The 12,308-nt window shown below is 33.9% G+C and overlaps 1 protein-coding gene across 4 annotated transcripts; it reads left to right on the top strand.

Annotated features, from left to right (window-relative positions):
* Positions 1–1,606: 1,606 nt before the first annotated feature.
* On the top strand, positions 1,607–12,275 carry LOC110635340 (ubiquitin-like-specific protease 1D). 4 transcript variants are annotated; one of them, XM_058128997.1, is made up of 14 exons: positions 1,607–2,229; positions 5,100–5,142; positions 5,373–5,458; positions 5,557–5,831; positions 6,040–6,088; positions 6,819–6,898; positions 6,994–7,026; positions 7,148–7,243; positions 8,270–8,372; positions 8,840–8,937; positions 9,714–9,836; positions 10,217–10,331; positions 11,397–11,504; positions 11,597–12,275. In XM_058128997.1, exons 1-14 carry the CDS (start codon positions 1,906–1,908, stop codon positions 11,741–11,743), a joined length of 1,680 nt encoding a protein of 559 aa, XP_057984980.1. In that variant the 5' UTR covers positions 1,607–1,905; the 3' UTR covers positions 11,744–12,275. The 4 variants fall into 4 exon arrangements, with proteins under 4 accessions (XP_057984980.1, XP_057984979.1, XP_057984978.1 ...); XM_058128996.1 differs by having other exon boundaries at positions 6,816–6,898; XM_058128995.1 differs by having other exon boundaries at positions 5,100–5,151.
* The last annotated feature ends 33 nt before the right edge of the window (positions 12,276–12,308 follow it).

Here is a 12,308-nt window from a genome sequence, read left to right as displayed (position 1 = left end):
ATAAGCTTTGAAATGGTATTGGCAACCAATGCCAACAAATTTAGAATACAAAATGTGATATATTGGTGATATTAGAACTAATATACCTATTGTCTATTAAAAAGTCAAGATTTAAGTTGACTAATGGGATAAATAGTAACTATTAAACTTAAATTGCAAAGAATGTCAAATTTAAATTTGTAATATGCCCTAGTAGGCCTAGTGTGACTGGTTTGGATAGGTTGACATGCCAATAGGGTTCTGATAGCAGTACTGCATATGGCATCATGCCATTATGTGATTCATGGCTTAAGTGGCCATTATGTGATTTTATGGCTTTTAGCCATTCTGATACTATTATGATACTTAGCCTTGTGCCCGATTACTGTGACAGCTTATTAGCTGTTCTGTTGCACACCGGGAGACACTTTGTGATCGATTGTGTGACGGCCCGAGGTACTTGGTACCCAGCACTAGTTTACCAATTTATCCAGTCCAGTCAACTGGTATAGGTTACTTGGGTAACCAAAATAAATATCGATAAATTTTAATCAATAATTGATATAAAAAGTACCAAATTAATAATACTACAAATAAGTACCAGAAACTTGTCCGTATGAAAAATCAGCATACACTCTGCATGTTTATTTTATTTAGTTTTATTTATTTATTTTATTATTGACACCACTAAGTAGTATTGCTTAGCGCGTTGCTTTTGCCACACGTAGGTACTGGAGATACGGAGCGTGATCCCAATAAACCCCAGTTTGGGTGACGATCAGATATGCTAGTGTCCTGTGTCACCTCTCAGCTACAGTGCATTGGTAGGATGCTAGGCTACATTTTGTATTTTTATAAATTTTGTAATTAAACTTTTATTTTATCATGTATATTTAAAACTTATGTGATTATGTATTAATGAAATTATTTATAAATTATGTTTATAGATAAAAGTTGAGTATTTATTTATAATTTGAGTATAAATATGATGTGAATTGAATAATAGGAAAGTTTGAGAAATTGATGAGAATTTGTTGAGAATTGATGACATATTTGGAGTTGTGGATTTGAACAATTATTGAAAGTATTTTCTACAGGTTTCGAAGAACTATTTTCTCAATTTTTAATCAGTACTCTGTCGAATTTTCTGTAAAATTTTCACAATCTTAAATTAATTCAAAATTTAAATAAATAAATTAGATGACATAAATTTCACTTTGTAATAAATAAATAAATAAATTAAGAAAAGGGTAAATTATAATAAAATAAGATATGGTGCTCCGGCACACTGTGTGACATATCTTGCTCAGTTACACTGGAGACAGGTAAAGGGTGTCACAATACTGATCAAGATCTTAGTGTCAGTCCAGCTCGTGAAATCAGATTGTGACATTAAGTGAAAAACTAAAATTAAATTAAAGTATAAAAATAACTTTGATTTAATATGATTTTTATAAGTTTAGTATAATTTTTTTGATTTCGTTCAGGATCTTTCAGAACCGAGAACCGTGCTGGACCCTACTTTATAGTCAACTACTTATCTTTGTTGGCTAGTGTTAACTGATGGCGTACTTATACTCATTAGCCGACGGCTTCATGGGTATCCCTTAGCCTTAGGGTTTCTGCTGTATTGGGCTTTTGGCGCTCTTCTGTTATATTAGGGTTTGGGTAAACCTCAGTTGCCCCTTCTTTTTGTAACTTTGGGCTTTGGCCTGCTTTTCATCAATGAACTGTCACCCGCTGGGAGGAGAAAGAAAACTCCTTCTCCGCCTCGGATTTCCTCGCTCTCCCAATATTTGCCCATGTGCCTAGTAATCGTAAGAGAAACACGAGAGAAGACTGAGTACCAGATGGGGTAAACACACTACTAGAAAGAAAAAATATATATAAAAAAAAAAAAAACTTTACTGGCAATTCAATCAATGCATGGAAGAAGAGAATTCCAAGAAGAGACCGCTGGACCTTGACTGGGACGTGATATTGGACTCAAAAGACGACGAACAACAGCAGATACTGATCGTTAAAGGGCCTACGCAACTGCCAAAACCCTCGCCAATGAGCACCGATCACTCGCCTAGGGAGGATTGTGCTTCCATGACCGATCGCGAGCTTGAGGACGGTATTAAGAGGCAGAAGCTCAATATTGCAAATTTAAGCCCAATTTTGCCTGACAAAGGTGAGAAACTTCGGGCGTTGCTTAAAACCTTAGAGGATGAATACCAACGGAGAAAGCTTCGACGCCCTGAAATGGTTCGTTTCGTTCTATTTTTGGTTATTTTGATCCTGATTCTGAAGTATTCAGCTTGATTTTACAATCTGTTTTAGTCTTGATTTTCTTCTTATTTTTTTAAGGAATATTTTAATTTTTTTTACAGTATTAGGTTTTGGGCGTTTAGCTTCTAGTTGTTTGAGTGTTTTCTAATGTTGAAATGGCCAACTTTCTCAAAAAAAAAAAAAAAAAATGTTAGCCAATTGGAATACACTGAGCCCCGTTTGGCATTGAGGTTCAGGGCCATAAAAGTGTTTTTCATAAAATGTTTTGTTATTTTCATATTATCATAACTAAAGTATGTTAAATTTAATTTTAAATAAAATTTTAATACAACAGTAGCTTAAAATAATGCTGAACACTCGCTCAAACTACAATACCAAACTAGCCATAATTCTGAACTTTCAGTTTGTTGTGAATCTTCTCACATCTTCCTTGCAACCAAGCAATTGCTTTGGAATTCTTCGGATTTGACAATATTCCATGTTTCATTGGAGGAATTACTTCTTTCTTGTTTGGAAATAAGTGTGTATTTTATCATGAATATCATGCAAATACTGTGAAATGGGCTTTTGATGTTGCCTTGAGCACTTGTGTGATCTCTATTAATTAATTAGTTAGCTATATGAGGTCTTGTGATAATGTGCATCAAGTTTACCCCTTGGTGATTTTGGATGTTTAGTTAGCCATATGAGGTAATGTGATGGCTATATGAGGTATTGTGATAGTGTGCATAAAGTTTACCCCTTGGTGTTTTTGGATGTGAGAAGAAGTTTTCAATATAGCTTTGTTGGATGTTGAGACTGGGGAGCTCAAAACGCCTTGATGGATCTTTTGAAAGAACTACACAAATGGATTTAACACCACGTCCAACCCAAAATCTTAAGTCAATAGAATTGTGGGTCTTTCCAACTTATATATACTTCACTCAGCCCATATCTCTTCAATATGAAAATTTTATCTCCACCCAATTCATAACTCACACACTAACAATCTCCCAACATTGGCTGTGGAAACCTTTCTCTTAAGTATTTACGGCGTTGTCAAGAGTTCAATTACTCCGCTAAGCCCATCAAAAGGTTGCCATCAAGGTCACTTCCACTTAAAGCATATGTCTCTAAGAGTCACGCTACAGTCATCACGTGTATTAAGAGTCACTACTTCACCAATATGCTCTTCTTTGGGAGCACCTTACTACTCCACCTGGCTTTTTAACTGGGAGTCACCACACCATTGGCTAGTAGTATAAAAACTGAAACCAAAAAAGAGATGAACCGAACCAATTAATTTCAAACGATTTGGTATATACGGTTTTCATTTTAAAGAATTGGTGGTTAACAAGTCCAACCAAAGTATAGAGGTAAACATGCTTAATAAATATGTATTTTTATAATATTTTTCAACTTCTGATCATAATTTTTCATAAATTTGTATTTTAACTTTTAATGTGATATGTAATTAATTTTAAAAATTAAAACACAATGAGAATAAAATATATATACTCATATTTACTTTATAATAAAAGCAATGACCATAAAAATTCTTTTTGCTAGATAATAATCATTGTTAAAAAAATTCTTAAGTATAATATAAGTTTAAATTGATTAATATAAATTAAATTTAATTCATTAGTTTGAAAACTGGTTAACTGTTGAACAAAACTGGACAAAACCAAAAGAAACGGTTAATCATTAATCATTTAACTGATATCAATAGTTAGGTTAATGGACTGATTAACCAATCTGTGCTTACATCTAGTTCTAGTACCAGTCAATTAGGTCTCCTATCGCCAACTACCGCCTCCATATTCATCCTTACTGACCTTTAACTTTGATACTACTTGTTGAGATCTTCAGAAGCACCTTATCATTCCATTGAGCTTCTTTTACCGGGAGTTGCCACTCCACTAGCCTACCAGAAGTTACCTTCCTCTTCCATTCAAGTGTGGAGGACTCGGAGTCACCACTCCACTGACCTATCGAGAGTTTCCTTACTCTTCCATCCACGTGTGGGAGAACCATGAGAATCACCTGTCAATATCTCTCCATACTTGTCCCGGTCAGACCTTCGACTTTGATATTGTTTGTTGAGATTGAAAGTCCAAAATGCTTGAAGAGAATATTTCTTAATGGGCCTTCTGAAAGAAACACACTCATGTGTTTGATACAACATCCAACATAAAATCTTAAGGCAATAGGTTTGTGGGTCATTCTCACTTGTATGTCCTTTGCTCATCTCATCTATTTCCAATATGGAAATTTTATCTCCACACAACTTATAACTAACAATTGCATTTTCCTAACAATGGATATAATCTAGCATAGTTTACTCCACCTTTAAATTTGAAGTGTTGGAATTTGGAAGACAATTGCTTGAATTTCATGTCTAAATTTATTAAAAACTGCAGGTAAAATTTTTTTAGTAGAGAATTTATGTTAGGAAGTCTGAGGGAGCTTGAATACTTGTTCACAACTTTCTCATGTCAAATAGTATGACATTTGTCTTCAAAATTGTTAGATGGAAAAAACGGGGAAGAAAGCATCAGGCAATCGTGCCATTCTATTGGTTTTTAGCATTTAACGTGTTCTACTTCTACATTTTAGTTTGAGAATTGGTTTCGTTTTCTGAGTCGGAAAATGGAATGTTGTTGACGTATATTGAACTATGAAGAACCGTGGCTGAGGATATTTGTAGTCCAATAAGGATTTTTGTTGGGTATTTCATGTTCTTGATATTTATTAAGGATTTGTATCATGAATATTCACAGTCCTTGGCAGATTTCAGATATATTCAATGCTTTAATATTGTACATGAATCCACAGCATGATGCCTTGTATTTTTCTTTGGGCAGGATGTTGATGTATTTGAGAAGCCTGCTCAGTTAACAAGTTCAGGTATAACTGGTAAATTCAACTTTCTTTTTCCACCACCATCCTCGAAGAAGCTGAACCAGGGCTAAAATTGCTGGCTTTAATTGTTATGCTTCACTCAGGATATGTGTTCCTGGAATCATGAGTAATTGATTAAGAAGAATGCGTAGTGCTATAACTCATAGTGCTTTTCCTCTTATCTTTTTTTTGGGTGCATATTTGTGGAACCTAAATGTGTTCTGTTGGTTCTTCAGATGGCTTTAAACAAAAGAATGGATCATCTGAAGTACATTCACAATCTGAAGTTGCCATTATTTTTAGTAGAAAGACGAAAGAAAATGTATGGTGCTGTCCTGAATTGTTTTAGAGAACTCATTTTTAGTAGACTGTCACTGTAGAATATAAAACACTGTTTTCTTATTTTAATTTGTATAACAGACAGATTGCAAGATAGTCAAAGCATTTGATGATGAAGAATTGTCAACTTTGAGTCGATGCAACAGCCAGAAAACGAGAACTGATGGAGCCTTATCACAAAGTTGGAGAAAAAAAGGTCATTCATCATCAAAAAAATTGCCTTTTCAATACGATAACAGCCCTTCACATAATGGAGATAAACATGTTACATATAACGGTGATCGAAAGGACAGAGCTTCTTCTACTTCTTCCTTCAGCCACACTGGGGAAAGCTTTTCCAGCAATTTTTCCAAGAAGTGAGCAATCATCCCCTTAGCAGATTATATTTATCCTTTTTGCTGCAATGGTGAAATTCTGAAGTTATTCTTCCACATCCTTCTGCATAGTGATATGACCCTGGCTGACAATACTTTAATTTTTTTTGAATGTCACAAATATATGCTTTTATTTTAATAAACTAATTGTTCCCCTTTAAGTAATGCGTATTATTGTTTTCTATGGTAGGAAGGATACTTGTCAAGTCCTACCTTCAAATGGCTCAGGGCCTAGGAAAGTATGTCTTTTAATTTTCTCCCCCTTCTGATTTGTATTCTTTTGCTTGCACTTCATCTACTTTGAAACTAGTTATATGGTTTTGTTTGAGAAAGGAGGTTTTGCTCTTGAAAGGTTATGGAAGCATGGGAGAGAAGGATAGTTTGACATGTTCATCTTAAGCCTACCTTCTATATTAGCTTCAGAATGATGTGTGCTGCGCATTGCAATGTAATTTTTGCCTGTAAGAAAGTCTTGTTTGGACTGATAATTAGGTTTTTTCCTTTTTGTCCCCTTCCCATATTTTTTTGTTCTTTAATTCAGTTTACTTTAAAGTTTTAGTTGTGTTAGTAGTAACTGATGGACTGATCTCCCTTGGTAGATAAAGTGATTGGATGAACTGTTTTTAGAATTTCCTAGAGATCTGTGATTATTGCCCATCTAATAGCTCTTGCACTGGTAGACTTAATTATCAGATTATTGATCTTTTTCTTTGTAATCTTTTTATACACATTAGCTAAGAGGCAAGACTTGATTGACTGCCATTTCCATGAATTTGCGTTAAATGGAAGTTTCTTATTCATCTTTCTCTTTGTAATCCTTTAATTCATCTTTGTGCTTGCCATGACTTGGGTTAATGTAGCCAAAAGTTTGTTTGTCACTGTAATCCTGCAATCAGAATTTTATTCCCACCATATATTGGGTTTTTATCTCTAGTTGTTGATAGATCCATGATGGCATTATTCAAGCAGGGGAAGACAGTTGTTCTTGTAGATGAGGATGAAACCCAACTTGTAGAGACAATAGAGCCTGAAAACAAACATGCTGAATGGTACATAGAATTCCAAGTACTTTTGTCTTTCTTCTGTGTTTTAGCTTTCAATTTTATTTTTCAACTGATGATTGTGATTTTTTGGTTGCTTTCAGCATGAAGGATGCTAAGATCTACTACCCATCAAGGTACTTCAGATATTTCTTGACAATATCAATGACTTCTTTGGGAAGTAATTTTATAAGAAATGATTTTCATCAGGAAGTATCCATTACCTGTTATTGACTTGTTGCTTGTCTGTTAACCCAGGGATGATCAAGAATCTGTAGAAATTTGTTACTCGGATATAAACTGCCTAGACCCTGAAGGTTTTTTGACATCACCGATCATGAACTTTTACATCAGGTGAGTGGATTTGGGTACAGTTTATATCTACCGTTTGAGCAGTGATGTTCATGGGTGTAGATCTCAGGATTTGTTTGGTAGGTTATAATGGATTCTAATGTAATTAAGTGAAATGTATTGGTCATTCTCTACCTATATTTGATTGCAAAAACAAAATGGATGTAATTTAATTTATATACCTATATTTATTTTATGTGATAGTGGCAGCATTTGTGAGGTGATGGTGGTGGTAGAAGTAAAAATAAGTGAAGTAATCATGATTACATAAGTTTTTAGTTGTAAAGGACATTACATTAGTTAAAATAATAATGAATGCATAATGTGAATTACATTAATTTTTTTTTTTGGGTCTAACTAATAAAGAAATGGGATTTGTAACGTAATTGTGATTGTATTAGTCTTGCCAAACATAACCTTATTGTCTTTCTTATATGCATAAACATAAGGGGACCGTGAAAATTTATCAATGATAGTTCTACAGAGTTCCAAAAAAGAGCGTATTTGGTAATTATTGAACTGCAGCAGGCTGATATGTGAGGCTCATTTTCTGACCATGTGGAGGGCAGGGAAGAGGGTGCCCATTTATAGGAAGGATTTTTTTTTTGTCCTTTCCATTATCACTTGTATTCACAGGTCATAGTTGTTTTAGTTTAGGAACAAGATGGAATCCATAAGCAGGAGAAACATTTATAAGCAATATCCTGGGACAATTTGTGGACACTGCGGTCAAGCTGGCTTGTGAACCAGTAAGCTGAATATTGTAGGTGCTTGAGTTTATCTCTTGTTTTTTTAGCTCCAATTTTCTTCTCAGGTTTTAAGCTAAGCAGGCTTCATCTTATTGTAAGGGGGAATAATTGCATTTGCTTTTCTTTGTTATCTTTGAAAATTTCATTTTTTCCATGTGTTGCTTGTGTCTTCTGTGTGCTTGTTTAAAAAGTCCTATTGCTTCTATGTTCCATGTGGATATTTAAGGATGGTGTGTTTGAAATTGGCTGCATTTAGTGACGTCTTGGTGTGTGTGTCCAGGTATTTACGGCTGCAAATCTCCCCAACAAACAAGGCTATATGTGATTATCACTTTTTCAATACATTCTTCTACAAGAAGCTCAAACAGGCTGTATCTTACAAGGTAGATTTCCCTTTTTCTTTTAAATTACTAATTATAAAGGGAAAATTTTGTCTTTATTTTTGTAAGTCAAGGTCTATATTCTTCAACTTATAAATTCATGAATTTGATATGTTGGCTGTTTTATATGGGAGCAAGTGAAACACTGAACTGTGGAACTAAGTGCCTGAGTTAAAATATTACTAATGCCATTGCTTAGTTGGCACAAGTCATTTTGGTTTCAGATTGCTTGGAGCCATTGATAATGAGTTAGGTAACATGGCTTCAATTGGCATAAGATTCTATCATTTTGTCTCAACTCTTGAGCAACAGGAACTATAATACATAGGCATTTTTGGGCACAATTTGAAAATTATTTATGTAGTTTGTGCTTGGAATTATTTTGAAAAATATTTGAATGCATTATTCAGTGTAAATGTACCAAATACATTTTTGTGCATTTCAGCAACTCATCTTTCCTTTATATGTAGGGGAGTGACAAAGAATCCTTTTTTGTCAAGTTTAGAAGGTGGTGGAAGGGTGTCAATATATTTCAGAAGGCATATGTCTTTATTCCCATACACGAAGAGTAAGTTTTCCTCTATTACTTAAATTGCTATACAAATATTCTCTTCTTTTTTTATTGCTGACTTTTACAGAAATATTTAGGGTGTGATCTTGGTATAAAATTATTCCTGTTTCTTATTTTAGCTGATTTATCTTTTTTTAATATATAAATGTGTATTATTTTAGTATAGGAATGACTGAATTTGTTCAATAGGTGGCTGACTTTCTTGTCCAAGGATTTTAAGTTCTTATTAAATTAAAACGAGTTGGTTTAAATTCTATAATAGGCTTTGGAAATTGGGATTTTGTAAATAATTAATATGAGATGGGTTTAGTTCAATGGCCATAATGTATCTGTCCCACACATATGCAATCATGCATGCATGTATATTCTTTCTTTTTACTAAAGTGCATATATATATATATATATATATTGGATATTGATGCAGATTTGGTGCCCAAAAGAGTTGAATGGGCAAAAAAATCCATATAGCCAACCCAAACTAGTTTGCGATTATGGCTTAGTGTTTTTTTTGTTGTTTATATCATTAGTTTTTAAAGAGGCGATACACACAAAGACATTTATCAGTAATTTTAATTAGTTTCCTATCTTGTGTCATTTAATTGGTGTGTACCCTAGTCTCTTGACCAATAGGTGCATTTTACTTACAGTTTTGGAGTTCATTCCTCATATAGCTAGTGATCTGAAATTGATAGAGATATGGTTTTTACTCACCCTCCTATTGCTTAAATTTCTCCTCATTCATTTGACTTATCTATGGTGTTTTAATGGTTCAGTCTTCATTGGAGCTTGGTGATTATTTGTATCCCAGACAAGGAAGATGACTTGGGACCAATTATACTTCATTTGGATTCTTTGGGACTTCACTCTAGTAAATCAGTCTTTGAAGACATTAGAAGGTGAGGCAAAGGCCTTCCTAGGCCACTAAGACATGTTTCAATATTAACTTTCTGTAAAAGAGATGTACAAGTTTGTAACTTATTCTGCTTATGCCTTTTATTCGGTTGTAGCAGCAATGATAGTTTTATGGCTATGTTAAGAATCCTGTGGAATGTTTGTTAACATGAGGTATCATTTACATTTTCTGTTTTATTTAAATGCATGAAGTCAGAATTGGAGTTGCTTTTCTTTCAGATCTTCAAAGGGTTAGTGTGTGGGAAGCATTGTGAACTATCATGATAAGACACTTAATTTGTTGCATGTCTTATAGTTAGCCCTTGGTTATAATGCTCCTTCTTAATGTGAATCCTTTTCTAATTATATCATTTGTGTGCTGCAGTTATTTGAGAGAAGAATGGAACTACATGAAACAAGAAGTTTCTCCGCCAGATCTTCCAATTGCAGACCGAATATGGAAACATCTCCCTCGTAGAATTGATGTGAAAAAAATTGAGGTAAAGTTCTATGTAAAATGCTTTGAATTTTATATTTTTTTGGCTACTATTACCTTCGTGGGAATAAATCTGTAAACTTTAACCTCTATGATGCAGTGATTACCTCGTTAAAGTTGTTGATCTTGTGCTTCTTGGTTGTCTTACACATGGTTTTGTTTTGAGATTAAGTCTCAGTTGTTTTTGTTGTTAGAGTAGCATTGCACTAACTTCTCTTTATATTGATATTGTTTTATTTAACATTATTATAAGCTTTATGATTCTGTACATACAAGTTTTAAATTTCTGCATGAAATGTTTAAAAGGAGATTTATTTTACTCAGAATTTTTCGCTGATGATGAATGTCTGAAAGTGCTAGAAGTGAATAAATAAGCTGTAGGGTGAACTTGAGTTGTAAGGACCTTGTTCTCATTCTTGATATCCTAAAATTATGGCAAGGATTGGGGTGAATAAAGTTGGGGGAAAACAATTTAAGAATTTTATTGCATTTTTCTGATAGAAGATTTGTTATTGTATGCCAGAAATGTCAAGGGAAAATGAGTGAAATGTGTGGAATGATCCACTCTGATGAATATGATTTGCAGATCTGAAGATAATGATGTAGAAAAAGAGGAACAAAGAGCAAAACAGGGTCCAATCCTTGGAAAAGAGAATTAATTCTCAACAATTTTAATAATCTCAATAATCATAGTCCAAAGCTACTGAATAATAGAGAATTAGCTCTATTTATAGAGCTTACAACACTAATTAAATTAGGAATAGAAACCCTAATTCAACTCTAATTTAGAATACTTAATAAGATAAACTAGGAAATAATAGACCTAATATTAATAAAATTTCTAAACAATAAAAATTCTTTAAAATTTCTAATTCTACAATAATTAAAATTCCTAAATAAAATTCTAAGTTTCCTAGTCTGCATTAGATAATGCTACTCATTATTTATTTATTTGTTCATTTTGGTAATTCTTAGTATTCTTAAAACTAGTTAGTTGGACATTGTGGTTTAATTCTTCAGTAATCAATTTGAATTCCACCTCAAATTACATAATGTTATTTCCTGTCAGGTTCCTCAACAGAAAAATGACTATGATTGTGGTCTCTTTGTGCTGTTCTTCATGGAGCGATTCATTGAAGAGGCTCCTGAGAGACTGAAAAAGAAAGATTTGGCAATGGTATTTCCTGCTACTTCTTGGCTAGAATAGCTTCTTCTATGTAATCGCATGCAATCTCTTTTGTTACTTTGTTAACATATCTTTATTTTCAGTTTGGCAAGCGGTGGTTCAGACCTGAACAAGCCTCTGGTTTGAGAGTGAAAATCCGAAAATTACTATCAGATGAATTTCAAAAGGCATATGAGGGTGGCCAATATTTGGAATTTTCTCCTTCGTCTTCAGGTGGTGCTTCACCCTGAACATGATCCAGCTGCGACTCTACTAGTTGTCCGTATGGGTTGAGTGTACATCTATGTATAGCTCACATTTGAATAGAAAATTGACTCTGAAAGAATGGTGAAATGACACTTGTATAGCCTCGGGAATCGGTTCAAATGCCATTGGCGCACAAAGAAAAAGTGGACACAGATTTGCCTGGACAACAAAATAGATCTTGGTCATTTCCAACTGACCTGTTTTGGTAAGTTAAAAAGTCCATTTTAATTGCTTGTCCAAAATCCAAATGTACAGGAGGGAATCGGAGTAGTGCTGATTACTAATGATGGGGGTGGTTGAGATATTATCCACCAATTAGGTTGCATTCTTTTTAATGTAAGCAGTTTCTTCTGCAATTGAACATCAAAGGACAATTGAGGGGAGGAAATATGCAAGCATAAAAAGACAATTGATAATTGTTCCACTGAGCTCCATGGAAACGCTCAGTTACTGTCTTGTGATTTGATGTCCACAACTTAAACATAATTTTTAGAAGAATACAGTGTGCTTCGCTTATTTTTGTTGCATGAATGTGTGGCTAGTCCTTCA

The sequence above is a fragment of the Hevea brasiliensis genome, chromosome 10 (assembly GCF_030052815.1).
Source record: "Hevea brasiliensis isolate MT/VB/25A 57/8 chromosome 10, ASM3005281v1, whole genome shotgun sequence".
NCBI classification, from domain to species: Eukaryota; Viridiplantae; Streptophyta; class Magnoliopsida; order Malpighiales; family Euphorbiaceae; genus Hevea; species Hevea brasiliensis.
Note: the sequence above shows the minus strand (reverse complement) of the source record. Positions and strands in the feature narration are given on the sequence as shown.